The sequence below is a fragment of the Gymnodraco acuticeps genome, unplaced genomic scaffold (genome assembly GCF_902827175.1).
Source record: "Gymnodraco acuticeps unplaced genomic scaffold, fGymAcu1.1, whole genome shotgun sequence".
Taxonomy (NCBI): Eukaryota; Metazoa; Chordata; class Actinopteri; order Perciformes; family Bathydraconidae; genus Gymnodraco; species Gymnodraco acuticeps.
In genome coordinates this window covers 267,551-294,073 of record NW_022992285.1, presented here as the reverse complement: position 1 = coordinate 294,073, position 26,523 = coordinate 267,551, and the positions used below count along the sequence as shown (strand labels likewise).

Here is a 26,523-nt window from a genome sequence, read left to right as displayed (position 1 = left end):
AATCACATTTCCTCCATGCTAGTTGTGTGTGTATATAGATGTGATATTTCTGCCATTGGAAATGTGTAATGATAAGAAGGGGAGACATGCTGATTTTAATTAGATTTTAGGTTTTTGAATCATTTTTTGTGACTGAACCCCACACCGGGGATATGCATCTGTATTCAGAATACATCTAATTAAGTTTGGTTAAGTCTGAGATGCTCACATGTGTTTTTGTTGTAAAATCATTGAGCTGGAAATGAAATGATGTCAAATTCATAAAAGCCTTGCTTGTGCTGATTTCAACCCATGGTATACACAGACCCCCCACTTGCTTTGGCAAACACAATGTATATCATCCCTGCTTGTCTCAGAGTATTCAAGCTTGACAAATACCTCTCATACTAAATGGCACTGAAACAAGGAGAGATGACAGAAGGGCGACAGCTACAATTACTCAGCCGTGGAACGTCTCTCTTCTTCCCTCCAATCCTCCCATGCACAAACAAACATGGCTTAAAAATCACTGCATTGGATTTCACAGTGCTTCTTAACTTTGTTCTGACAAACGGTGATTGAAGACGTGTTCTGCTTTTCTCTGCTTCCACAAGAGCTCAGAAAAGGTCATAGAAGTAGTCTTTCACTTTGCTTTTGCAGTAGTTTGATCCTCTTAAAAGCTGAAATAGTCTTTGAGCCATGGTTCTTCTTTTACGTCTTCATTGATGTTAATTTATCAAACATAAAACCTGCCTAAAAATGTCCTTTAGATCTGACAGAAGTCTACAGGAGCTACAGGTGTGTCAATGTCTGCATGATAGAGACACACAAATAAAATGCTTGCACATGCACATTTGATTCCTATGTAGTGTTTACCACTGTGGCAATGATTTGCATTTAGATGCAGAATGGGGATGTTTATTAGAAATTACATTTCCATATATCTTCCTTTGAAGATGTATGGCTTTGCTTTGAAGTGAGTATATTATTTTTGAACAATGGGTGTGAAGGAGACATTGGACGGAACAGACTGTAGTTGGAATACTAATAAGATATTTTGTAATAAATAGCTTACAGGACAAGGATTATCTTAGCTATGCTTTTAAGTGTCTGTTTTGTATGTGCCGGGCATTGAGGAAGGTGAGCTACCAATATTTCCATTTACCTCGTTGTATAGTGTGGCACAATCAAACATCCCTTTATATCCACCCGTTGTTTTTCAATTAGCCAATATAAAAATAACGCCATCCATAAAAAGCAATGAATATACTGCAGACACATAGTATGAAGTAAAGAAATAAGATAAAATTAAAAAGGAGAAATTAAATGACAGTTTATGAGACAAGGCTTAAGCAGAAATTTGATTTGTTTAAAAAGTCAGACAGGCTACCGACATTTTAAAAATAATGTAATAGACCCCTTTAGATCCAGAGGTGTTCAATGTGATAAGAGACACTTTTAGTTGTATTTTTGATAGCTGTATCAAAGCTCACAGAAAGATCCCTTTCCAAGAAAACCATCTGATATTCATCAAAGCGTTTATTTTTTTCAAGCTGTCAGTGACTTCATTTGTGTGATGAGGTTCTCTGCTTGCCAAGTTTCTTAGAATTGACTGCTGTAATTGATATTTTTATATCAATGATTATGCAAAAAGAATGTGACAATATGAAAGGGTGCACTTGTAGTGATCCTAGAGAGAATTATCGGCTAAAAAAAGCTACAGAGTTTTATAGAAAGTTCCAGCTCGTCTTTGCTCGTTGTAGTTCACTCTCGCTGTCTCCTTTTCGACTTTAGCATGCAGCTGTTTCCGGAAACAAACCTCTCTATTTTACAGCACTGGCAGACACTGTTAGAGCTAGCTGTTGAACCTAGTGGAGCAGCGAACAGCTTGAGAGACAGATATTTCTCTCAGGAGTTGGTAAACGGAGACAAAAACATAGCATCACACTACATAATAAAGTAACTGCTTGCTATCCCCATTTACACTTAGAAGGGGATGATATGTACATTTTGTGTTCACAACTTGTGCCCACTATCCACAAATGTTATGTTTTTGCAATGTTGCATTCTGCTTCCTAGTTACTGAAACGCATTACCACAATTGCAGTTGCTGTGCTATGCAATATTGAACTAATGTTATTAGTTTCTATGTAATTGGAAAATATCAATATGGCAATGTACAGTAATCTCCTTTTGTCTTCTGTTTTTTAAGGAGAATCGCCTGGTGGTAATGTTAACAGTGAGGTTAAATCACAGCATGGCCAGTAAAATGTGGGTAAGAGTTGTATATAAATACTCTCGCCTCTCAGCTATCATCAATGTATCCAAAGCTTGCTTGCCTTAACACAGTGGTTCTCAAACTTTTTCGGTCAGGCCTTTGGAGAAAAAAAAAAGTCGGGCCCCCCCAACACAAATAGTCAGGCTCAGTGGCGGCGCCAGAGATTTCTTTTGGGGGTGCTGTGGGGTAGCTTGACCTTTCATAGAGCGTGCTCAAACATTTAGGGTTTCCCATTAATGTACCGGTCGCTACAGTGGAATTTTCTACTGCAACACTCCCCACGCACATACACTATGTACCCGCGACTGTTACAATGAAGGCTCGATATCAAGTCTCGGCATATAGGTGTAAGCAGGGGTAAAGTGCTATTTTTATAGGTGGTGTGTGGACCTCACATAGGGGGGTCCGGGGGTATGCTCCCCCGGGAAGATTTTTAAATATTGAAGTTGAAAGCATCAATCTGGTGCACTTTGAGAGCAAAATGAAGAGATCTATGGATACATCTCTCAACACCCAGATGAAACAGAATTGTAAACAGATTTACTATTTCTTTATGGATATTTTATAAATCACTCTTTTAAACTGTATTCTTGTTTTACTGTCATATAGTATTTCATACCTGTTTTTCATTTATTCTCTTATTTTTGTATAACTATAATGATCATATAAACGTGTGCCTCGGAAATAATTGTTTACATTAATGGTGACCAAAACGTTTGAGACCCACTGAGATAACACTGAGAGTCCTTTAGCTCACTGAGACTCTCAGTCTGACAGGAGAGGACTCTCCTCCACTTTGTTGTTAAAAAAACTCCTTATATCCGTTAGCATAGCTCGCTAGCACCAGAAGCTAACATCAACGATCTCCGGTACCGGTGCGCTATCTCTCTCTCTCTCGCTCACGCACGCACACAAAATGGCTCGTTCCACACACACACACACACACACACACACACACACACACGCACACACACACACACACACACACACACACACACACACACACACACACACACACACCACACACACACACACACAGAGCCGAGCTTTAATGAAACACAGAGACCCAGACGTAATAGTACTGTATCATATTATTTTCGAATCAATAATTTTTCAAAATATGATTTATTTTTATTTTTTATAATCTTTTATTTTTTTTTAATAACCATTTTTCCTCCTGGTCTCTCGTGCCCCCCTGTCATGCCTCTGCGCCCCCCACTTTGAGAACCACTGCCTTAACACAACATGAACACAACTAAATGGTTTATAACTGTTTGCACGTTGAAACCACAGTAAAAATATTATTTACTGATTTCTACACCATGCAGTTGATAAAGTGATTATATCTTAATTCATTGCAGCTTTTTTTAATTGGCTCCACAGATCAGAGATTGCATTGTTTTATGTGAAATGGCAAAGAATCCTAACTGAACAGCTTACTATGACACCACTTAAACATCATTTAAACATAAAGAAGGGAATTTAAAATGATTGTTTTAGAGTCTTGTTGATGAAAGACTTGTTATACCCTCTGTAGATTAATAGAAAAGACAGATCACTGCTTAATTTCACTTTCATTTAAGAATAATGAGTCTCTTTCTGCAGCCAGATAAATGAAGCTTTGTTCAATACCGTATTCTAGTTTGAATTGAACCACTTAAAAAATGGAAATTACATGAAGGTCCTCTTCTAATTGTTGTGATTATGCAGCAAAAAGGAATAATGTAACTGATTTATGTCTCTGTAACAGGACCTCAGCCGTGGCCCAGGGTTGTAGGTGCCTTATATCAGTGTGTTAAAACAAATAGTGAGGATGAGATCATGACAGATGTAAGAGGGGTTGCTCCTCCAGGCTATGTCTCTATGGGCCAAAGGATATTCTGTCATCGGCAGGTGCACACATATGCAATTTAGGCCACATTATGATGGTATGGTTTCTAGTGTTGTGGTTGGAAAGAGCCTGTAGGCAGGAACCTGATCTGATAAGTATTGTGGAAACTGTGGGAAGTCCTGGAAATCATTTCAAAGAGGCGCAAAAGAGGCAATAAGAACTCAAACTGCATAGATAGAAATCTAAAGATGTCATGTGAATGTGAATATTCTTTTTAATCCTGCATTTTCTGTCCCTCAAATTATCTGATTGCCATGTTCAACTTTCATTTGATAAACAGAAGTAGGAATTAGCATTACATAACTTACTGATAACTTAATATGCCGGGGCCCCATTGAGCTCTTGACGGTAACTTCAGAGACGGGTTTATCTTCGTCTCATGTAACAGGTATGAAGACCTTCAAACAGCTTTTGATCTTGAAAAGTGCACTGAGGTGGGGACATGGGGTAATATAACCTCTGCTGGAGCACAATCCTTCACTTGTACACAATTACACAGCAATATGGAAGTTATTTTGTATCTTTGGAAAGTCCTTAAGTACAAAAAGTTGAACTAAATAGCTTGCATTTGTTGACGTTGAAATGAAACATAATATTTAATTATGACTACATTTGCAGCACAAAATAACATGACATCCATTCTCAAGCAGCTGAATAATGAGCTACTATGATACTTATTTGTGTCATATTTATTGAGAGTATGTTTTTTTAGTGTCAGAGCTCCCTCAGCGCCAAGGATTTGCAGTGAAAATGCCTGACATCAAGAATAAAGTCTGAATGTTTGTAACTATAGCCTACAGTACAAAAGGACATAAGCAATTACAGAGAAACCATCTGTCTGAGTCTGAGAGCTGGTTAGCGTGCCAGTTTGTGCTTGTTTCTGTGACCTGGGCTTTAATTATTGCAACCATTCATCGGGTTTTAACCCTTTGTTTTTCCAAACAGTATGTTGCTGAGCAGACGTAGTTGCGTGCAATCAACTAAAGGCTAACTAGCATATATTCTCCTGTTGGGAATAGAGCAACTGGAATGGGAATTAGCTCTTGGATATTAAACCTCGAAAGGATTTAGTAATGACTAAGGCAGTGAGTAGAAAAGTACTTTCAAGTTGTTCATTGTTGTTTGATCAGACACCCATGATTTAAATCAATCCGTTTTATGCAGCCAACATGCATGTAAGGCTGATAGTGTCTTACACCTTAGAGCTTTTTATTTCACTTTTTTTTTTTTTAAAAGGGGGTTTAGTAGAAAGAAAAATGCTGATGTTTCTGAAAGTAAGGGGTTGTAAATTGTATTTTTTGGCATTTTTGCTCAGGTATTGTATTGGCTGAAGTTTTCGGACCATTCCCAAGTCTACTGGGGATTCATCTTGCTCAGAGTCAAATTGACTGAGTGATGATTGAGTAAAGACGGAGGACCCTGGCATGATGTAAAGGACATATCATTGCATTTTCCTTCAGCAAGCCTGAGCCCAGAAGTATTTTCCACAGTATTTACCCACCCATATTGTAAATACTCATTAATTCCTATTTGAGCTCTACAATCTGTTTTGTGTTGGACACTGATTAACTATAGTATTACAAGGATATTTGTACTAGCATTGCTGTGCTGCTTGGAGCTATGATTGTTTGCTCAGTATTATACTTGCGGATAAAAAAAAAGGAAGGGACAGCTGTAATTTACATATGTAAGATTAAAGATAATCCAGGCAGATAAATAGAACAAATACATTGTGATTTACATTTTATAACAACTCATCGGAGCCTCAGGGGATAAAGGAAAAAGATCCTTTAGGTTTTTGTTTGGCTGCAAATGCCTATACACATCCCAGGAATGTGGAGAATGGCGAGAGAGCGACAAGAGAGGCCTTGTATTTGTAGGTCTATCTCCTGCCCACCCTGTAGATTAGCCTCTTATCTGTTAAATGAGACGGTGCCGACGGATTTGGATAACAGGACTTTGGCATCGGCACTATGCTCCCTGCACTGAGGGCTCTGCTGTATCACAGAAAGTCCCTGTGCCAGAGTTAAGCGGCACAGACAGCCTTGTACCAAGCAGTGGGTGGATATGTGGAGCCACATAATAGGCAGCTTCAGATGCTGCCATTCCTTCTGCCTGAGCACAGCTGATGCTTTTTTCCTTATTTTTCCTGGTTGTCTCTCATCATAGATATGAATGTAACATGGGACAATGAGTGATACACCTCAGAGTTTAGATTTAATTCACACTTTCCCACATTTCAGGATGTGTTTGATTCCCGTAGCCATTGACTCATTCCATCTCTGTCTGTGCTGCTATCATGTGACTAGCCGGGTAATAAGGCAGGCTGAAATGAATCCTCCAGCTCTGAATCATGATTTGATCTGACTTGTAGTCGCCCTCACCCCGGGCCGGAATTGATAGGTGGCGTTAAGTGCACACCTGGGACCCAATGTTGGGTCCCTGCGCTTTCTCCCTATTTCCTTCCCCCCTAAGCCCAGGGCCTCAGACAGATATTAAACAGGAGTACTGCTCAACTTGGCTGCTCATGCAGACTTACCGAGACAGAGCTGCGTGAGTGCCAGTCACCGTCAGGTTCAATGGACGAAACTGGAACACATTCCTGAGACCTTACACATTGCTTGCTAGTTAATAAATCTCTAAGCCTGCATAGGAAAAACCAGTGAGGTATTGGGAGAGGAAACAGAGTTTTGTTACACTGAACAGGCTTGTCACTCTAAGCAGAGATTTGACTGTTCCAAAATCATCCAAAGGGGGTCATGGATATCTAAAGCTTCATGACCATCCATTCAACAATTCTTAAAAAGACAAACATTTTAATCTTATAGTGGTGCTAGAGGACAGGACATAGAATCAGTAATGTCAGTAGGCTTCGTCCTCTCATGACCTCAAATGAGTGAACCAAGTGTTATGGCAATCCATCAAATAGTTGTTGAGATATTTCAGTCCTGACCAAAGTGGTAGACCGATGCATGAGTACATTGCCATCGATAAAGCCATGGCAAAACAAAGTGTATATTTAGATAATATGCTGTATCACTGTCCAATCATTGTAATCCAGGCAGTCACACCATTCAATTATTCCATTGAAGAGTTATAGTCATCACTAAACTAAGCGTTTCAAAGGTCATAGCTATTAGACGGAATTAGTTGCAAAACTTGTCTAAATAAGAAACTAATGAAAACTGGTGGCTGAATATGTTATCATAGTTTAAATGTTCATCGGGTTTCCGAGGAATTAAAATATATGAGGCTGTAACCACATTACAGCACGGAAATACCCGTAACTGATTTGGTGACTGGGATTTCTAGGCAACTGCTAAAGAGTCACAGTACACATTTAGGGGCTATTGAGTATTCAGTAATCAGGTTTAGAGTTGATTTCTGCTCTTCATTGGGGTCATCCTGAGACTATGCCATTTGCTAATTTCGGTATTTGCTGACGTCTTCTTGATGTGTTTCATAGTCATTAGACTTGTTTTTCTCTGATAAGAAAACTAATACCTCCGCCACAGAGGCCATTAGGGGCTTTTCCTCACACCAGCATTTAGCATTAGGTGTCCTCAGGAGCTGTGTGTTAACCCTATAATGGAGTGGCCTGATCTGCCATTGGATGAATGTACTGAAACTGCTTATGCCCAATCCCATGTAATTGCCTTTGGGGTCTCTGATGGTGGATTAATTATGCAGTGTAATTTGCAAATTATCGGCTAACTTGACTCAGCAACACTTGGATAGGATTCATTTACACGACATGTACATATACATGTGACAAGATGAAACTGAAAGTGCCAATTTGCATTATACATATTAGACATAATGATGTCATGATTTGTTCTTGTCTTACAGTAAATAGGATGTTTTCACAGCTCAGGGCTTGTGTACAATCAATGTTCGTATAAAGAGCACTACTGATGATGGTACCTCTTGGAAACCCTTAGTTGTGCTGAGCAGTGAGAGCAGATAACTGGGGGCAGGCACAGACAGGAAAAGTACTCTAGTCTAAAGTCGCTGTGCTGAAAGAAAATCCTCCTTCTTCCTGTCCTATTATCTGCTCAACATAACAAATGACGGAGTAAGCAGACACCCACTGCAGACCAAAAACAACACTTTAAACAGGTAAATAACAACTTCGAACATTCTTGTAAGCATTTAAATTCTTATTGTTACAAATGGGCCTGCAAATTACTGTTGCCCCTTGAGAACCAAAATAGTATTACAAGGCATATGTTCTGAGCTGAACATATAAAAAGCATAAAGGGGCTTTCCGTTTGTTATTGAGTGAAACCGAGAAGGGTTGTCTAAAGTAATCTACCATTGTGAGAAATGGGATATTGGCTCCATTGAGGGTCTCACTACTCAACCAACCCCCCTCTGCGGTCCAACAGTTCGCTCAGAATAACCCTCCTAATAAGTCACTTGGAAGAAAATGTGGAGAGTCAGCTGATTCGTAATCCGCTCTCTTTCTCGCTCTGTGCTCACACATCAAGAATCAGATTGATATGTGCAATCACATGAAAGCCCTTCTGCGGTGGGGCCATCATGGTCTAGTAGGCCTGCAGGTGTTTTTGTGTATGTGTGTTTTGACAAAATAAGAGCTAGCTGACGCATTTGCGATGGAAATCCCTCATCCGTAATATGCCTCAAGTGTAAATAAAAAGACAAGAGAACATCAACTGCTAGAAAACACATGTACTGTATTCTTCTCCGCTGACATTTAAAACATTTGCATATTAACTCTGTGCTGATGGTGTATTTATTAGATTTAGAGACGATTAATAGCTATAAAACAATAATTACGAGAAAGTGAATGTAACTCTCAATGTGAAAGCCATAATGTGATTAAAGAAGGAATGTGAACATAAATGATTTACATGTAATTTAGAATCAATTGTATTACCTGTGCACATTCAATTAAAAAAGAAAATGAATTATGATAGGCAATTTCAAATATGTTCTTCGTAGTCTCCATGAAGATACAACATGCATGCTCTTTGTTCACTGTTGCCTAGCAGGGGTGAACAAAGGGTCAGGGGGATTCGGATGATTGACTGGTCGGTGAACTACTACAGGCTCCGCTACTTTAAAAAAAAAAATCCTAATCACTTGCCAATGGTTTTACTAGTATTTGAAGGCTCTCTTTTGTTTCCATGAACATCAAGTCAATTCCTGCTCCAAGATATTTACACAGTTTATAGATCATGATAATGTATGATGATGGAAACACATAAATGGCATCACATATTTCACACAAATATGTTCAGTGCAGTAAAAGCCATCTTGTTGGCAAAGGGAATGATAAGAATGACCATTTCCACAGACACATTTGGCAGCATAATGACATCTGTGATTGTGGTTTCATTTTTTTGTAATACTGTGCTGTTTTCTTTTTTTCAAAACTGGCTGTCAGTCTGGGAGACTATTCTTTTTTCTTCAAACTTTTCCTTCCTCTTTCAAGTATTTTTTCCAATATAGCTCATGCCCTATTTAAACCATAATAACGCAGGGTAATACAGTACATCAGTCATTTATGTAAGCTCATAGAGAGCTTAACAAAGAAATGTCACCTTCTTTGTATGAGTCTTTTCCACCTTGAAAGGGGAACGTAGGAAGTCGTCAAGGTGAAGAAAAGTAATCTCAAGGAATATTTTGCAGTGCAGAATGCTGGAGAGCAGGACAGGGACTGAGCAGCTGCTCCCCAGATTCACAAAGCGAATCAAACTGTAGTGTACAGTATGAGTATACCATATATATATAATATAAGCTTTCCAATGCATGTCATATAATTTCCAATTTAGGTAACAGTAGTAGTTAAAGGTTACTTAGTACTTTTAGTTAAGTACAGGTTTGAGTTATCTTTTACTTTTCTGAGTATTTCAAAGTTTTGCTACTTTTACTAGTCCACTACATCTCATTAGAAATACTAAACCTTTTTACTACATGCAATGTTTTGTTGAGTTAGTAGTTACCTTACAGATTGAAGATTTTATAAACAAAATCAATTATTTATAAAATATGATTAAATGTAAAAGAATAATGGGAAAGAAATATGTCAAGTATATAGCTCTATGAGAAAAACCATCTTGCCATAGAAGAAAACTTTAAGTACATTTTGCTGATTTTACTTTTTACTTTTACTTAAATGTAAAAGTATATCCCTTGTAACAAAGCCTTTTAAGGGAAAGTGGTATTGTTACATCAATTGGTAACAGACAGTATTAATTGGGGAGAAGTTAATATATTAGGAGACTCAAGGTTCACTTAATATACTTTAACTATAATAATTGACCCTGAAAACACTTCATCCTTGAAGTTTCGAACTCTTGAACCTTTAAACAACCACATGCCTGAATCTTGTGACTAATATCACAGTTGCCTTAACTCAGCTGCCTGAATGCACTAATGCAAATACACATTATTGCAAACAGTGTGCAACATGGTTGTATGATGAGCCTTCTCAACTAGAAGCACGTTGTCAATAAAATGATACAATATTCCTCCTTCAGCTAATGTTTCCTCTGAAGTTGGATTTCCCCTAAGACATTGTACGTTATGATACCAAAGTCAATATAAGATTTTGTATTGAAAAATCAACTAAAATAAAAAAAGCTTTTGAAGGTAAGATACAGACATCATGTTGACCTACAAACACTGAAAATAAGTCACTTATCATGTCAGCACAGTTCATTGAACAAATATAACCTTCGACTGTGAGCGGTATACATCTGAACTGTGTGACTTTGACTTAGGATGGGAGGCAGTTAACTTGTAATTCACAACATATTTATTTTGGCAATCACAATAATATGGAAGGCTCTATGAAGCACAAATAGAGTTTGGGGAGATTTCTTGAGAGGTGTATTTACATTTCTGTATACAGAGCATTAAAGTAGGTGCATGTTTCTTTGTGTTCAATTTGTAATCCTCATCATAAAACAACAGGCTCTTTTTTTCATGAAAATGTAGATAGATTCAGGCTGATTGATTCTTGTCTTCACTCTCTACGTTTTTATGTCTTTATTACAGGGAAGGCTATTAGGTTAGATTTTACAATAACTTTACGCCATTTATATCTTTCAAACTTGCTATTGTGTGTCTTGTGCTTTGTTAAATTCCCTTTGTTGCGTGCTATCTCGCCTCGTTTAATTCTGTACTGACTTCTACTTGTAAGATCAAAGAAAGCATATTCTCTGTAAAGTCCTTTCAGATATACTTATGATCAAGGGCTGAATAGAAAAAACTTGACTTTTAAAATCAGATACAATGGATTTCATAATACGTTCTTTGAGAAAGACAGACGCTTGAGAAACATTTACCAGAAGTAAATTGTCAAATGTGATAAACCGTGATGACATAAGTGAGCAAATGTTTTGTACAAGCACAATTAACTAAATTAACTTTCATGTATGCTTACTGTATTTAGAAAATACACACATTAGTTGTGTGTGTCTATTGCAGGAAAGCTACGAAGGTCCTGGCAATATCTGTTGGCTGATGGTTGCTATGCAAAGTTACAAGAGAAGAATGTCATCTAAATATGAGTAAAACCACAAACAAAGACACCTATGGTTGCTTTTGCATGGACAACATGTTAATACATATTTTTAATACATACTACATTCTACCCCACTACAACTCAGAGGTTAGTTGAATACTTTTACCCCACAACATTCATTTGATGCCTTTGCAGATTTGGATTAATAATATGAAATGTAATCGACAGTTAAATAATATTTTTGTTACACTGGGAGTAAAACACACAAGTTACCAAAGTAATTACAATTATATGCACTTTTGCCAGCTTTGATAAACACATTTATGCACCAATAGTTATAATCAATACAAATATATTATTCTGAAATGGGCCATTCTTGATGAATATTTAAACTTTTTTACTTGAAGTACATTTTGATGCTCACACTTTTGTACTTGTCCTTGAGTTACAATGCTTAATGCAGGACTTTTACTTGTAGCAGAGTATGCTGAAGTACAAGGTCTGAATACTTTGTCCTGCTTTGTGTACACAATTGTGAGGTGATGCACCGACACAGTACAGGCAAACAATAAATCCTTTCAGTGATATTTTATCTTTTTCACCTGCATGACTCTTAACGAAAGAGGGGCGGAGTCATGCTGGCTCACACACACACACGCACGCACGCACAAACACGATTGGCCTCAACCTGTAGACCTGTCTGCGAAGAGGACAGAGGCAGTCAGGGAGGGGTTGCTGCTACCGACATAATTACAATACAGAGCAGTGAACTATCTGTAGACTAACTTCACCAGCGCGGCATCTGTTCCCCTTCTACTGTGCACAGATACTCTACCCTCTAAATGCTAGATATGCGTCTGTGGCGTTGAGGGGAAAGCGCATGTTTAATGGCATTTTGGAAGTCTCCGCGGCACAGAAGAGGAGACATTACGGCGCGGGTTAGCTAACGTTAGCTCGCTAACAAGGTCAGTTTGAATTGTCTTCTATCGCCGTTTTCACTATAGCATCGTTGAAAAAGCAACCCTTGTCATCCGGTCTTAACTTGGCTCATGAACAAAATTAGATCGGATGCCCGTCCACAGACTGGACAGGTAACCAGCTATTTGTGTCATCGGCATTACTCTCTTGACGATAGCTTGTTAGTTAGCCTCCACTCAGTGGCTATCATTGCTCAATCCGTTTGCTCTTATTCGACTTTGGTGTTCGACGTTTGAAAGTGAATGCCTTAATGGAGGGTATTGTGAAGAAGCGAGCTTTGTCAGTAACATCAGAAATAACGCAGTCTGACTGAGCTAACGTTAGGGGAAATATTTGTATAGAGCTAGGCACTTGTGTAGTGGCGGATGCCCCAGCAGAGCAGCAGCAGCTTGCTAGAATAAAACAGGTGCATCCCTGCGCTAGCGATGGGCAGATGCAGGAAAGCACTAAATGCCACTAGTTAGTGAATTTGCGGCTTTCAATTTTAAGGCAGTTTTAGGGATGTATTATCCAATAAAGACTGCGTTTACTTATTTTGGGTTGTTAAATGATTTATCAAGGTTGAATGTCGTAGGCGGCGTTATCATTTACAAAGGCCTCTTCTACATAGTCCAATAGAAACGGGGGCAACTGAAACGGGCCCGGTAGCTAACGTCTGAGTTAGTTAGCTAGCGTAACACGGTAACTGGCTGTGGGGACAAAAATATCAATCCCTCAAACTGTTGAGTTAAATAGCATTTACGGTGTTGTGTTTAATCACACGATGAAAAGGGTATTTTTGTGTTATCAACCACATGGTATCTATCGCTGCTGGTGTTACATTGGGAAGGGCTGGTTTAGCCTAACTTAGTATTAGTTAGCTTGGATTTTCCAACGTGTTTTAACGTTAGATTTAACGAGTTTGTGTGTCTTATAATGTCACAATCATTAGGTATAATGTGTCTTATAATGTCACATCATTAGGTGTAATGTTAATCAGTTTACACGAATTATGAACATCTTTATGACGGATAATGTTCAGATACAAGTTGTTGGGAAGCTTAACAGAGCAGAGATTTGGTGTTGTTTTACAGTTAAACCTTTACTTTGGTTTCATGCTTCAGAATCCCTTTAATTCGCAGAAAAACACATGGGAGATGTATTGACTTTAAACAGTGGGTTTTGACAGCATACAGTAGTTTTCTTGTAGCGTTAAACGAGTTGCTCTCGGGTCATCATGCCAGGTTAGACTTTCACTCAGCCAAGGCCGACTTCGTGTTTTCTCTCCACATATTTCATTAGTTGGTTGAATAGTGTAGAGGGCAACACAAGGGAAACATCCAATTGCAAAGCAAGCTTGTCTTGTGGATATGTTTGTTATTCAGCTCATGCACTATCTGGAGGCTGCTGGATGTGGTACGTCAATTCAATTGGCCCTGAGTGCCACTGTGCATCTAAGCCCTAATTATTTTTGACGATTTTCAAGTTTTAACTACTGCTGAACTGCAGAAAGCAAGATACTGTGGTTGTAAACGGTTTTGTCCCCCCAGAAGTGCAGGGCGTCTTTGTGAAATGGCCAGAAATTACCCACACTTGAGCCTGTGTCCTTGTACTGTTTACCCTACATATAAAGGCACAGTGAGGTTTTAATAGATATTTTATTGAAAATCAAGTTATATTATACTCAACTCCAAAAAAAAAATTTGCAAGAGACCCTTTGTTTGGATCACTTGGGCTTTTGAAATTACGTCTCTTAAATGTATCAGTAGAATTGCCACATAGCTTAACTCCAGTGCTCTTAGAAGTTGTTGTTATGATGATGACAACAAGGAACAATTATTTATCTCCTTCCATTAGCGGTGTGCGATTTGATTAAGTCAGGTTGTCTTCAACACATATTCTTTTTGTGCTCTCTTAGAATGATTGTGATGAAGTACATGATATACGTGTATATGTTTAAGTCTCAAATAATGCGTTTAAGGTCAATCCTATAAACAACAGGCAATATGGCTTCATCTTATTATGCATCCTTTAAATCTTGGCCTTTTCTTTAAGTGACACATCCTCATTACATGTTCCATTATGCACATGTTTCATTATAGTATTGTTTTGTTGTTAATTCGATCGGCGTGTTGGAACACTTTAAATCGACTTATTAAAACGTTTCATATTTCCTAATGAGATGTTGTTTAAATTGGATTCTGAATTACTAGCGCACTGTGAAATGAGAATGTGATATCATCTAGGCCACATTGTGGAGAGCTTACTTTGATGCTCAGATGTGGGTTTTGTTCCACCCCATATGTATGTGGCAACTGCCTGAGGTTAGGTGTGCTCGTTCTGAATGAAATTAAGCCTATGTGTCAAACCTATTTTCATGTTAATGTTTTTGTTTTACATATAAACACACATTGATAGATGAATCAAGCAATACGTTTTGCTTTTACACTCAGCTGGCATATTGTAGCCCATTGAAGATTCAGCCTTTAAAGATGTACTGCACACTTAAACATGTGTTTTGAGCTGTAAAACTGAATAATGGTATACTGATGTAATGCACAAATACTGATGTTAATATACACAAACAAATTATAAAAATGTTCTAATACTATAATTCACCCCTAAACCTTGAAAAGCCAATGCTGACAGATTCCGCCAGTTTGGACTTATCTGTGTCGTGAAATTATTAATATTAAAAACTAAAGTGGATGCCACTTTTTCTAATGGATAATGTTAGTCTAGGACCTGGGGTGAAATTAGACTTAAAAGAGACACTTTTTTGTTCTTTATTTTTTGAAGTAAGAGAGACTCCTTGATCTTTTTGTCTAGGATCTTCGGAGTCACATGAGGGTTGATCCGGGGGAATGAGTGATGGGGTAAAAAAACAACTGAACCGGCTCAGTAGATAAATATTCCAGACGAGGTGCATGTCTCAACCTGTTTAATGGTTTAGGTGAGACATGGCTCTGTACTCTATTTACAAGGAGTTGACAATGTTGCATTGGCACAACTGGTTATCAGTTTGTTACTGCTTTTAAAACAACATGTTTACAGTGACTCTTCCTGTTGATGTAATCTGTGTATTTAACGTTATTTATTTGATAAGTCCATTCATCATTTAAAACTACATAGAGCATAGTGTAGGACACATCAGCCTTGTGAATGTGAATTGATTGTATGTTCTAGTTTTCCCAGCTGGCAGTCTAGTCATAACAGTTCCCTCCTGTGCCAGAAACCCCACATATACCTGCGGTAGATATCGATCGTTGCCATTTACAATGAAAGCTGCATACAAAGTTTCACACAATGGTCTGCATTGTTTAATCTCTCAAGTATTGGCCATCGTGCTTTTATTAATCATCGAGTGTAGATGATCTTCTGACACGATTGATATTCCCACAAACATAACTGACTGAAGCTGCCTTTTTAGTATGTAGGTTTGGTCCTGTGATGAGTCATACATTTTTGGATTTTCATCAAAAGCAGTGGGTTGGCATGTCTCAATAGCACTGGCTCACTTCTACACCACTATGGAGGTACAGGCTTCTTACTATTGTATGATCAGATCAGAAAGTGCAGTTATTCGAAAAGGAGAGCCAACATTGCAGAAAGTAGCTTTTGGTGGTATGACCACACTGGTGAATAGAAGGCTGAATTTAGCAGATAAGGAAGATTATTTAAACGTGTGCTTATCCTTAGTCTGAATAAGGGCCCCTCAATGTCTGAGGCCAACGTCTTAACACAAATGAGAAGAATTACATGTTGTTCATTCTTATCCTTTGCGACATATGCTATCAAATGAGAGGTCTGCACAGACTCTGCATGAATTCCCACCATTACTGCCAATTCCCACAGAGATTCCGATCACTCCCACCTGCAACAATGTTCTCTATTGAAATTCTTTCTTCCTCCTCAACAGTGGAAATACAGTCACTCAACTGTTTTGATAAGTCGCCTTTTAGAGGACATGAATTGCAAACAAGCCTAATTAAATGGGGTTTAAAGCTTAAAAGAACTGCTTCAGATCCTGGGAACTAAAGATGAATGACACTGTTATAGATTGTCCTTGTTTTTAGGTACTCGATGTCAATTCCCGCAGGAAGGAATACAAGCCACATGTTTAAATGTCAGACTGACTCCAGGGCAGCAGTGATAGTGTTATTTGAATGTTATTCCTTTAAAGACATGTATATGACCAATTGTTGGGGTAGAGAGGTGAGCGAGAGAGACACAGCTGCGATGAGTGCACTTGCAAACTGATCTTCAGAGTTTTTGCTACTGCATTTAGAGGTGTACAGTTCTGCTGGAAGAATAATGGCTATCTAATGTGTTCATTAACTCCATATCTTATCCTAAAACAATGAGTTTGAGTTTCAGTGTCTTCCTGTACATTTTTTAACTGAAACATTTGTGTTGGTTTCCATGAGATCCTGCAGTGCAGCCTTTTTTACTTGCTGTGTCTTGAATGAATCATCCAAATATTGTGGGGTGAGTTCAAACTGCATTAAACTCACTTTGAAACATTGGGTTTTGTATAAATTCACTGATTTCATGATGTGGGTTGTTGATCGAAAGTTAAACCCCTGATTGACATGTATTTTAGTCAGATCCTCTGTAAGAAGGCGCCTGGGTTTAGGGCCATTTAAAGGGGCAATCATTTGTATAATTTGACGTCAAAGCCTTCTGCCAGTCAGGCATTAGGATTCCAGGCGATTGGATGACCCTCCTCTGCCTGTTTCTGAGTGCTACAGGATTGAGGTTGGCTGGGTCAGCACAATGGAGACTCTAATTCCAACCCCGAGGGCACCTAATTAAAACTTACAACCAAGACAAACAACCTTTGACACGCATGCATCTCGTGAGAATTGCTATTACTGAAAATGCCATGTCAGAGAAGTGAAGATCAGTAGGGGATCAATATGTCCATTTTCTAATACTGTTTATTACTTTGAAACTTCACGTGTAGAATCTATTTTGAATGCTGTTGGCACTAGTGTTGTCACGATACCAACATTTTGGTTTCGATACCAAGTCAAGAATTGCGATTCCGATTCTTTTCTAAAAAAAAAAAAGGGAAACAGTCTTAAATGTAATTATTGTGCTTTATTTCACACCAGAACCATAGCCATAACACAAACTTTTAAACAATAAACAAAATAAATGACAATAATTAGTATTAAATAAAATTAAGCATCATCTCAAACACTCTAAGGTACTCGAAAGGCGGGTCAGGCCGATTGTCGAACCTCAGATTGAGGAGGAACAATGCGGATTCCGTCCTGGTCGTGGAACGACGGATCAGCTTTTTACTCTCGCAAGGATCCTGGAGGGGGCCTGGGAGTACGCTTATCCGGTCTACATGTGTTTTGTAGACTTGGAGAAGGCGTATGACCGAGTTCCCAGGGAGTTACTGTGGGAGGTGCTGCGGGAGTATGGGGTGAGGGGGTCTCTACTCAGGGCCATCCAATCTCTGTACTCCCAAAGCGAGAGCTATGTCCGGGTCCTCGGCAATAAGTCGGACCCATTTCCGGTGAGGGTTGGCCTCCGCCAGGGCTGCGCTTTGTCACCAATCCTGTTTGTAATATACATGGATCGGATTTCGAGGCGTAGTCGTGGGGGAGGGGGTCTGCAGTTCGGTGGACTAAGGATTGCACCACTGCTTTTTGCAGATGATGTGGTTCTAATGGCTTCATCGGTCTGCGACCTTCAGCACTCACTGGATCGGTTCGCAACCGAGTGTGAAGCGGCTGGGATGAGGATCAGCACCTCCAAATCTGAGGCCATGGTTCTCAGCAGGAAACCGATGGACTATCCACTCCAAGTAGGGAATGAGTCCTTACCCCAAGTGAAGGAGTTCAAGTATCTCGGGGTCTTGTTCTCGAGTGAGGGAACAATGGAGCGTGAGATGGGTCGGAGCAGCGGGAGCGGTACTGCAGTCGCTTTACCGCACCGTTGTGACGAAAAGGGAGCTGAGCCAGAAGGCAAAGCTCTCTGTCTTCCGGGCCATTTTCGTTCCTACCCTCACCTATGGTCATGAAGGATGGGTCATGACCGAAAGAACGAGATCGCGGATACAAGCGGCCGAGATGGGTTTTCTCCGCAGGGTGGCTGGTGTCTCCCTTAGGGATAAGGTGAGAAGTTCGGTCATCAGGGAGGGACTCGGAGTTGAGCCGCTCCTCCTTCGCGTCGAAAGGAGCCAGTTGAGGTGGTTCGGGCACCTAGTTAGGATGCCACCTGGGCGCCTCCCTAGGGAGGTGTTCCAGGCACGTCCAGCTGGGAAGAGACCAAGGGGTAGACCTAGGACCAGGTGGAGGGATTATATCTCTTCGCTGGCCTGGGAGCGCCTTGGGATCCCCCAGTCAGAGCTGGTTGATGTCGCCAGGGAAAAGAAAGTTTGGGGCTCTCTGCTGGAACTGCTACCCCCGCGACCCGACCACGGATAAGCGGGAGAAGATGGATGGATGGATCATCTCAAACAACTTTTTTGTTTTATAAAATATAATTTTTTTTATATTTTATTAACATGTAATAGTACAGTAATATAAATAATTATTGACAAAATGTATATTGCAGATGTTAGCCACATTGGTAAGTTAGCTAAAAAGATAGCCATATTAGACAGTTATCATTGCCATTAATTGCCTCGTCAAACTACTAAAACGTTCGTTTGTCACAAAATAAATTACTCTTGTTTGACTTAGATTTGAGGGCATGGGCTTGAGCATGATGTAATTATGTTATCTATCACATTCGCCAACCTGTCTGTCTTTCAATTCTTTAAACAGCTCTGGATTCCGGTCGGCGGGGTGCTTAGCCAAGTCTGATGTGTTGGCTCCCTTGGTTTGCAGGGATCTAAAACATGTCTCACAGACAGGCCTCGTGGTGTCCGTAGGCTTGCCCTCACTGTCAGAGATATCGCTCAAATACTTCCAAATTTCGCTTCTGGCGTCTTTTTTGTCAACAAGCCGAGGCGCAGCGGCAGCTGCACTCCCACTTGCAGCCATGCTTCTCGTTTTCTCACATGCTCTGGCAGCTAGCGCGTGGCCGAGTGCACGAGAGAGGGGAGGGACTTAGAACGTGCTTGAGAGGGGCGGGACTGCAGGCACGGCTGCAGTGAGTGGAAGCAGAGCGCTGAACACACACGGCTCTTATTAAAACGGCGCTTTCTCACCGGAGTACTTTTCCCCGTCATTCTTAAAGTACCGATACTAATGAAACGGAGGAATCGTACCGTTTTTAACGGCAGGGTATTGCGGTACCTTTCAAGTATCGGTACACCGTGCAACACTAGTTGGCACACATCACTAATTGCATGCCTTAATTTGGGACCAGTGTTTTCAGCCAGTATCTTTGTTATGATTTATGAAATATATATATTTCCTCTACTATAAATGTTAGAGGGAAGACAAATTCCCCGTCCAAAGTCACTCCTTTCCCTGATCTAAAATGGACTTCATAGACATAGAAGTTCATTTGAGACTGTCCCTCCTTCCTTTTCTCCGTCTCTATCAAATTACACACTAGTTTGCTGTATATGTCAAAAGATAGTTGGTAAACAAATGAAATGCTTTAAGTCAATTGTCAATAATGACAAGCTTGTATAGACTGTATAAGTACACTTCCTGCTTCAGAGACAATTAATGCCTTTATATTGTTAGGGGAGCACAATCTGCACAAGCCTTGTAAATATAGTGCACTAGATAGTGAACAGAGGGATTTAGGACGCAGCTAAAGTATGTTGCAGTATCAGGTATTTTAAAGGAATAGAACAATGTTGCCGCACCATCATACTCAAGTTTACTACCATAGTCTGTGATGGCGTAATACCATTTTCAAACAACTAGAATTATAAATGCATACTATGAAGTATAAACGTGCAATATAAAACTGTTGGTAACAATTGGGGTTGCAGGATGTGCTGCGATCATGGAGCAGAAACACTACTGTGGAAGCGTTTATACTAATTCTATGTTTGCACTGTGCTTTTTTGCATTCGTCACACTCATGTTTTTTTATTCTCTTCTGTTTTCTCACGTAGCTGGCTGACATGGCTGTCTAACAGGCTGCCAAGGATTTCTTCATGGATCACAGAGGACAACAAAGAGAGACCACTGCATCTGTGAGCATAGCCAATAACTAGGGAACTTGACCTACAAGCATATCATCGGACGGACGTCAGTGCATGTGGCCTCCTAAGTTGTTCATAGACATCTGTTGGGCAGCCCAAAGGTCTATTGCTATGCACTATAAACGGAAAAACACGAGCTGTGGGGATGCTGGTAGGAGCAGTTTTCTTTGGTGCAGGACTATCCCTCTGGTAGTGGTGCTTCTTGTCACTATGGCCCACGGCGCTGCGCCAGAACAGCAAGAGACACTTGTGGAGATGATATCTGTGGAACTGGAGGCTTCTATGCAGTCCTCTGTGCTCTCTGAGCTCCAGGCTGCAGCATCTTCAGTCGGTGAGGGGCCGCCCACAGCTATCCCAGATTCCTCTGCAAAGAATGGGGGAGTGCACACTGGCATCCCTGACTCCTCGGCAATCGTGGGCCAGGTGTTCCAGTTGAAGGTTCCCACGGGACCCGCAAATGCAACGTGTAATGTCAAGGTAAGTAAACAGAAGATGAGACATAATAGGAAAAGAACGTTGTTGAAAAAACACTGATTTGACATGGGAAGTCATATTGAATCTTTCTTTGGTGAAATAAGTGTTTGGTACTTACAAGTATGGAATATAAATGAGTTAATGTTCATTTTTAATGAGATGGGAATTAATCAGTCAAAGTTTTTATGTTAAATAAAGAGACTCCTAATAAAGAGGGCAGTATGGGTCGCCTTTAATCTGATGGACTGAAGGTCTTTTTTCCTGCCTTTTATTGGTTCAAACAGAAGCAGGCTAAGTGTCATTATTGAAAGGTATAATCAAAAAATGAAAAATATATACCTTAGAGTATGTAACGTCACTATCTTCTGTTTCTTTTTATATCGCTCAAGGGGAATACAGTGTTTTTCTTTGACTCTAGATAATATATAGTATTTATCTCTTCAGTTTTTATCACTGATGATTGAAGCTGGCTTTGGTGCAATTTGTTCCAGTCTTGACTTATGAATGAGATGAGATTATTATTGGCCCAATTGGTGATGCAGAATGATATCCTGTCATGCAGTAATAACTCAAAATGAAGAGTGATGACTCGCATAGTTATCATGAATAGACGCTCACCCTGCTTCCTGTTCATATTGGTGAGATTTGATAAACTGAATGTAATATGGCGCGGTTTAGGGAGATGGTGAAAAAATGTCTGCTTTCATTCTTGATATTTGAAAGTTCTTCATTCATCTATTAGGTCGGTTTAATCCTAGTTCCTGTTTGACTGGCAGCCTTAAAATTCAGGCTCACAGGCTTATAATTATGTTAAACAATTCACTCTTAAGTCATTACCAAACATTTAAGAGACCATTTCTAAGCTACAGTATATACTTCCACTTCTTTGGTTCATATTGTAATATAATTCCTACTCAAAGTCATTTTACAAAATCACTTTTGTCATGTTAACTGGCCAGTCATAACTAATAACTGTAATTTGTCACATTACAAATTAGGTAAAGTTTGATATTTGCTGACTTAAGTTACATCTGTTACTCAAAAGATTAACAATTTTTCTTTTTTCTTCCTGTAGCTCACTGAAATGGGGAAGGAGACGTTGCCCTCCTGGCTGTTTTGGGACATAGAAAGCTGCAGTCTGAGAGGTTTGGCCCTAGAGCAGGATAAAGGTGTGTATCATATCTTGGTGTCAGGAGAGGAGATAATTGGCAAGACTGGCAGCCAAGTGTTCCCCAGTACGGTGTTCTCTATTGAAGTGTACCCTGAAGAACGGGCAGACACCGAGCCAGCCCTGCTCACTCTGCAGTCTATCAGTGGCATCCAGCCTTTCACCTGTGGCTCAGAGGAGCTTGTCACTGTCCTCACTGTCATCTTGGACGCTGACCTGACAAAGATGGTTGCTGAACAGCGGGTCAACCTACTGGGCGTTATGAGGAAATTCTCTCATGTGGCCCTGGAGCACATGAGGGTGGTCCCTGTTGTCAACAACCGCCTATTTGACATGTCTGCTTTCATGGCTGGACCGGGGAATGCTAAGAAGGTGGTGGAAAATGGGGCCCTTCTGTCATGGAAGCTTGGCTGTGGCCTGGACCAGGGCAGTATCCCTGACATAAGCAGCGTCCAATCCTCAGCTAAGAATGGGACCATGTCAGGCAGGCTGGGATACCCTGTGGTCGGCTGGCACATTGTCAACAAAAAGCCCCATGGCGTGAAACGGGTCAGGCGGCAGTTGTACAATACTCCCACTCCATTGCCCTCCCTGCTTCCTCCGACTACTCACCCAGAGCCCCCTGTACGTGTTGTTCCCACCCCTACTTCGCCCTCTATTGCCCCAGCAACAGAGGTCTCTGCTCCCCCTGTCCGAGGCCCTTTGCCTCTTCCAGTGAAGCCCACTATGAGGGTTAGAGATCAGATAGCCCACACACCTGTGTTTGGACCTCCCCAACCCACAAGGGTACTCGGAACGACAAGCAGCATGCCCATTCAGCCCACCATGACCCGGCCTACAATTGTAGAGGCCACTGCTGTGCCAACACCACCAAGCACCACCAAAAGACCCAAACCTACTTCTACGAGGAAACCTAAGAAACCCAAGACATCCACCCCAGCACCCAGGGAACCCAAGTCTACCACACCTAAACCGCCCAAACGCACCACTCCTCTCTCTTTGGCTCCAGACATAAATCAAAACCCAGACATCCGCAACGCCGTTGATCAGGTGAATGTATGGGTTGGCACATACTTTGAGGTTAAAATTCCTCCTGATACATTCTTTGACAAGGAGGATGGTACTACTGATAAGCTGCGTTTGACTTTGAAGAAGACTCCCAAAGAAGCAGTGAGTGAAACATCCTGGATACAATTCAACAGCACAATCCAGCTTTTGTACGGCCTCCCAGAGGAGCAGCATGAGGGGAAACATGAGTACTTCATGTTGGCCACTGATAAAGGCGGGAAGAGCATCATGGATGCATTTGAGGTTCAAGTCAACCGTTGGTCTACTATTGACAAACCATCAGTTGTGTTTGCTGCCCGCTTCCATGGCGACCCCAAAACATTAAGCAATGATGTCCATAAGAAGATTCTTTTGATCAAAAAACTGGCGTATGCCCTCGGTGATCGCAACAGCAGCACAGTAACCCTGCGAAGCATCACTAAAGGCTCCATCGTGGTGGAATGGACCAACAACAGTCTCCAGCAGAGTCCTTGTCCAAAGGACCAGATCACAGTACTCAGCAGCAGGATCTCTGATCCCCAAGGGACACCTAAACTGGCCTTCATCAAAGCTATGGAGCCTGAATTCAAGCCCATTAACATCTCCATTCGTGGCACCAATAAATGTCAGAGCTACACGTTTATCCCGCCAGGAGAGGTGCCAATGCCTGTTCTTCCTACAGCCACTCCTTCACCTGGGACAGGTCGCAGGAGCAGTGACGATGTCTACCTCCACACAGTCATTCCCGCTGTAGTGGTAGCTGCCCTGCTGCTCATAGCCGGGATCATTGCTATGGTCTGCTACCGCAAGAAGCGCAAAGGGAAGATGACCATAGAGGAGCAGGCCACTTTCATCAAGAAAGGAGTACCCATAATATTTGCAGATGAGTTGGATGATTCCAAGTCACCCCCGTCCTCCAGCATCCCGCTTATCCTTCAGGAGGAAAAGCCCCCACTCCCCCCTCCAGAGTACCCTAACATGTCTGGCCCCCACAGTACCCTGCTTAACCAGGATCTACTGGAGGAGTATTCTATGTATCAAGATGATGACCCGAATGCACCTCCTTACATGCCCCCACCACCGTTTACTGTCCCCATAGAGGGCAAAGGCTCTCGTCCCAAGAACATGACCTCATACAGGTCCCCCCCTCCCTACGTGCCTCCCTAACGCACACTACAGCTTTCAGTTTGGAAAGCAGGTGCAACGTAGGGATGCTTGTTGAAAACTTCTACAGGAGTACATTTACACGTGTTTGATGCTTTGACTTTGTAGAGGAGCAGTCAACCATACTCATATATTTGACCGTCATGGATAAGACACTATATCGTACAATTCTACTACTGGCACAGGGCGAACGGATGGGGAAGAGTTTGTTATTCCAGCCCTCTTTTTTTTCATTGTCCTTCAGATCTGCTTTTGACCTCTTGCAAATTCTTTTTTGTCTGTTTTTGCCAAGAAGAGTCAATTTTATCTTCAATGATGTACTATTTCTATTGTATAGAAAATAATAAAGAAGCAGGAAAGACTGAAGCCCACAGGGACTTTTTGAGCAGATGTCACCATGACAACAGACTTGAGGCTCTCCCTCAGTGTTAATCTTTATGAGTTTCTATATCACTCTTATCTGTCCTTCGGCTAGGTTTACTAAGATTTTGCACCTGTTATTTCTAGAGGGGAATGAAATACAAAAAGCCAAACTGAAAGCATGAAACCGTTACACAAATATCTGTTTGTTTCCTAGACTTTGATCTTTCCCTATTCTCTCCTATGCTTTGCTCCCTCTTGACAATAACATGCAAACCTTGCACTTATGCAAATTCTTGTTAAACCTTGCACTATGTGTCTTGCGCATAATTGAACGCAGTGAGTGGTAGTCCAATAAGGAGAAAATATTTTCTTTTTGTATCCTTGAATTACCACGTGACTGAGATTCCTCTGGTACTTGATCACTAAAGACATTACACTGATCACGCCTGTTGTAGATGTAGCCTAATTAAGTTACAAAACAAATAATTACTTTTTTTTTTTCTTTGTTAATGTGTGTGCCACTGAAACCTGCCTCTGAGATGACTGGTTTTGCTGTTGCCAAGGTGATGTCTGTGGTCGCAAGGCAAACCATGTGTGGTTGCTGCAACAATAATGAAGGGGCCAATGGAATGCTGTGTTTCTCAGCAGGGTGAGAATTAGCAACATAGTCAATGAGGTAGATCCACTGTCTTATATTGAGTTGGTTTTGCCGCTATGAGGGGTGGGTGGGTGTGTGTGTGGGTGGGTGGGCATAGAGTACTGTATTATCACTGCTCTGCCTCTAGGCGTTGCACTGTTATGTTAAGTGCACTGCCTGTAGTCAGTTCAATGAGGCATGGGGACGGGGGGATGTACATAATCGTGTGCCTGTGAAATTAAACAACTCCATAATGTTAGTGTTTTATCAGTAAACCTAGTCGGGAAAGGGAGGGCCAGAGTGGGAAATAATTTTATTTTTTACTTGTATGTCTAGATTTATGATCACAATCATGGAAAAAAATGACTTTATAGTTTGTGATGGTACAAAAGAACGTTTACCTGCCCATCACAAAAAAAATAATGCATTATCTCAATATGATGGGGAACAAAGAAACCACTACAATATGTGAATTATGTACATTTCATATCTGATATCACCATAAGAAAAAATGGTTAAAAATCTAATGTTTTTACTGAGTTTTTGATACAGTCTTAAACTTGTTTTATGAAAATATATTAATAAAATGTAATACTATTTGTAAAGCCTCAAATATGGTGTAGTCCTTTTTTTGTTTGAGAAAATGGAACTGCATATTCAATATATGTCGATGTACATTTGAGGGCTGATGGACACAATTCACCAGATAAATTAGAATATAGTGAAAGTGATGTATACATGAATATGATCAAAAGTATTAATGGGCTTTTGTACAATTGGGAAATTGAAGTGAAAACATTGTGATATTTAAAGCTAGTGTGTAAAAAGGTAGGTTTGAAATACATTGAACCTGAGCTATACACTCTGTTGTAATAACCAAATACACAGCAGGCAGCCCCTGTGAGACATATTTAAAGACAAGTGCTCCCTTTCTGCTGCATT

General features: G+C 40.5%; 1 protein-coding gene across 1 annotated transcript; it reads left to right on the top strand.

Annotated features, from left to right (window-relative positions):
* The first annotated feature begins 12,328 nt into the window (after positions 1 to 12,328).
* LOC117540773 (dystroglycan-like) lies at positions 12,329 to 26,194 on the top strand. Its single transcript, XM_034207613.1, has 3 exons — positions 12,329 to 12,608; positions 20,639 to 21,205; positions 22,278 to 26,194. Exons 2-3 carry the CDS (start codon positions 20,783 to 20,785, stop codon positions 24,582 to 24,584), a joined length of 2,730 nt encoding a protein of 909 aa, XP_034063504.1. The 5' UTR covers positions 12,329 to 12,608; positions 20,639 to 20,782; the 3' UTR covers positions 24,585 to 26,194.
* The last annotated feature ends 329 nt before the right edge of the window (positions 26,195 to 26,523 follow it).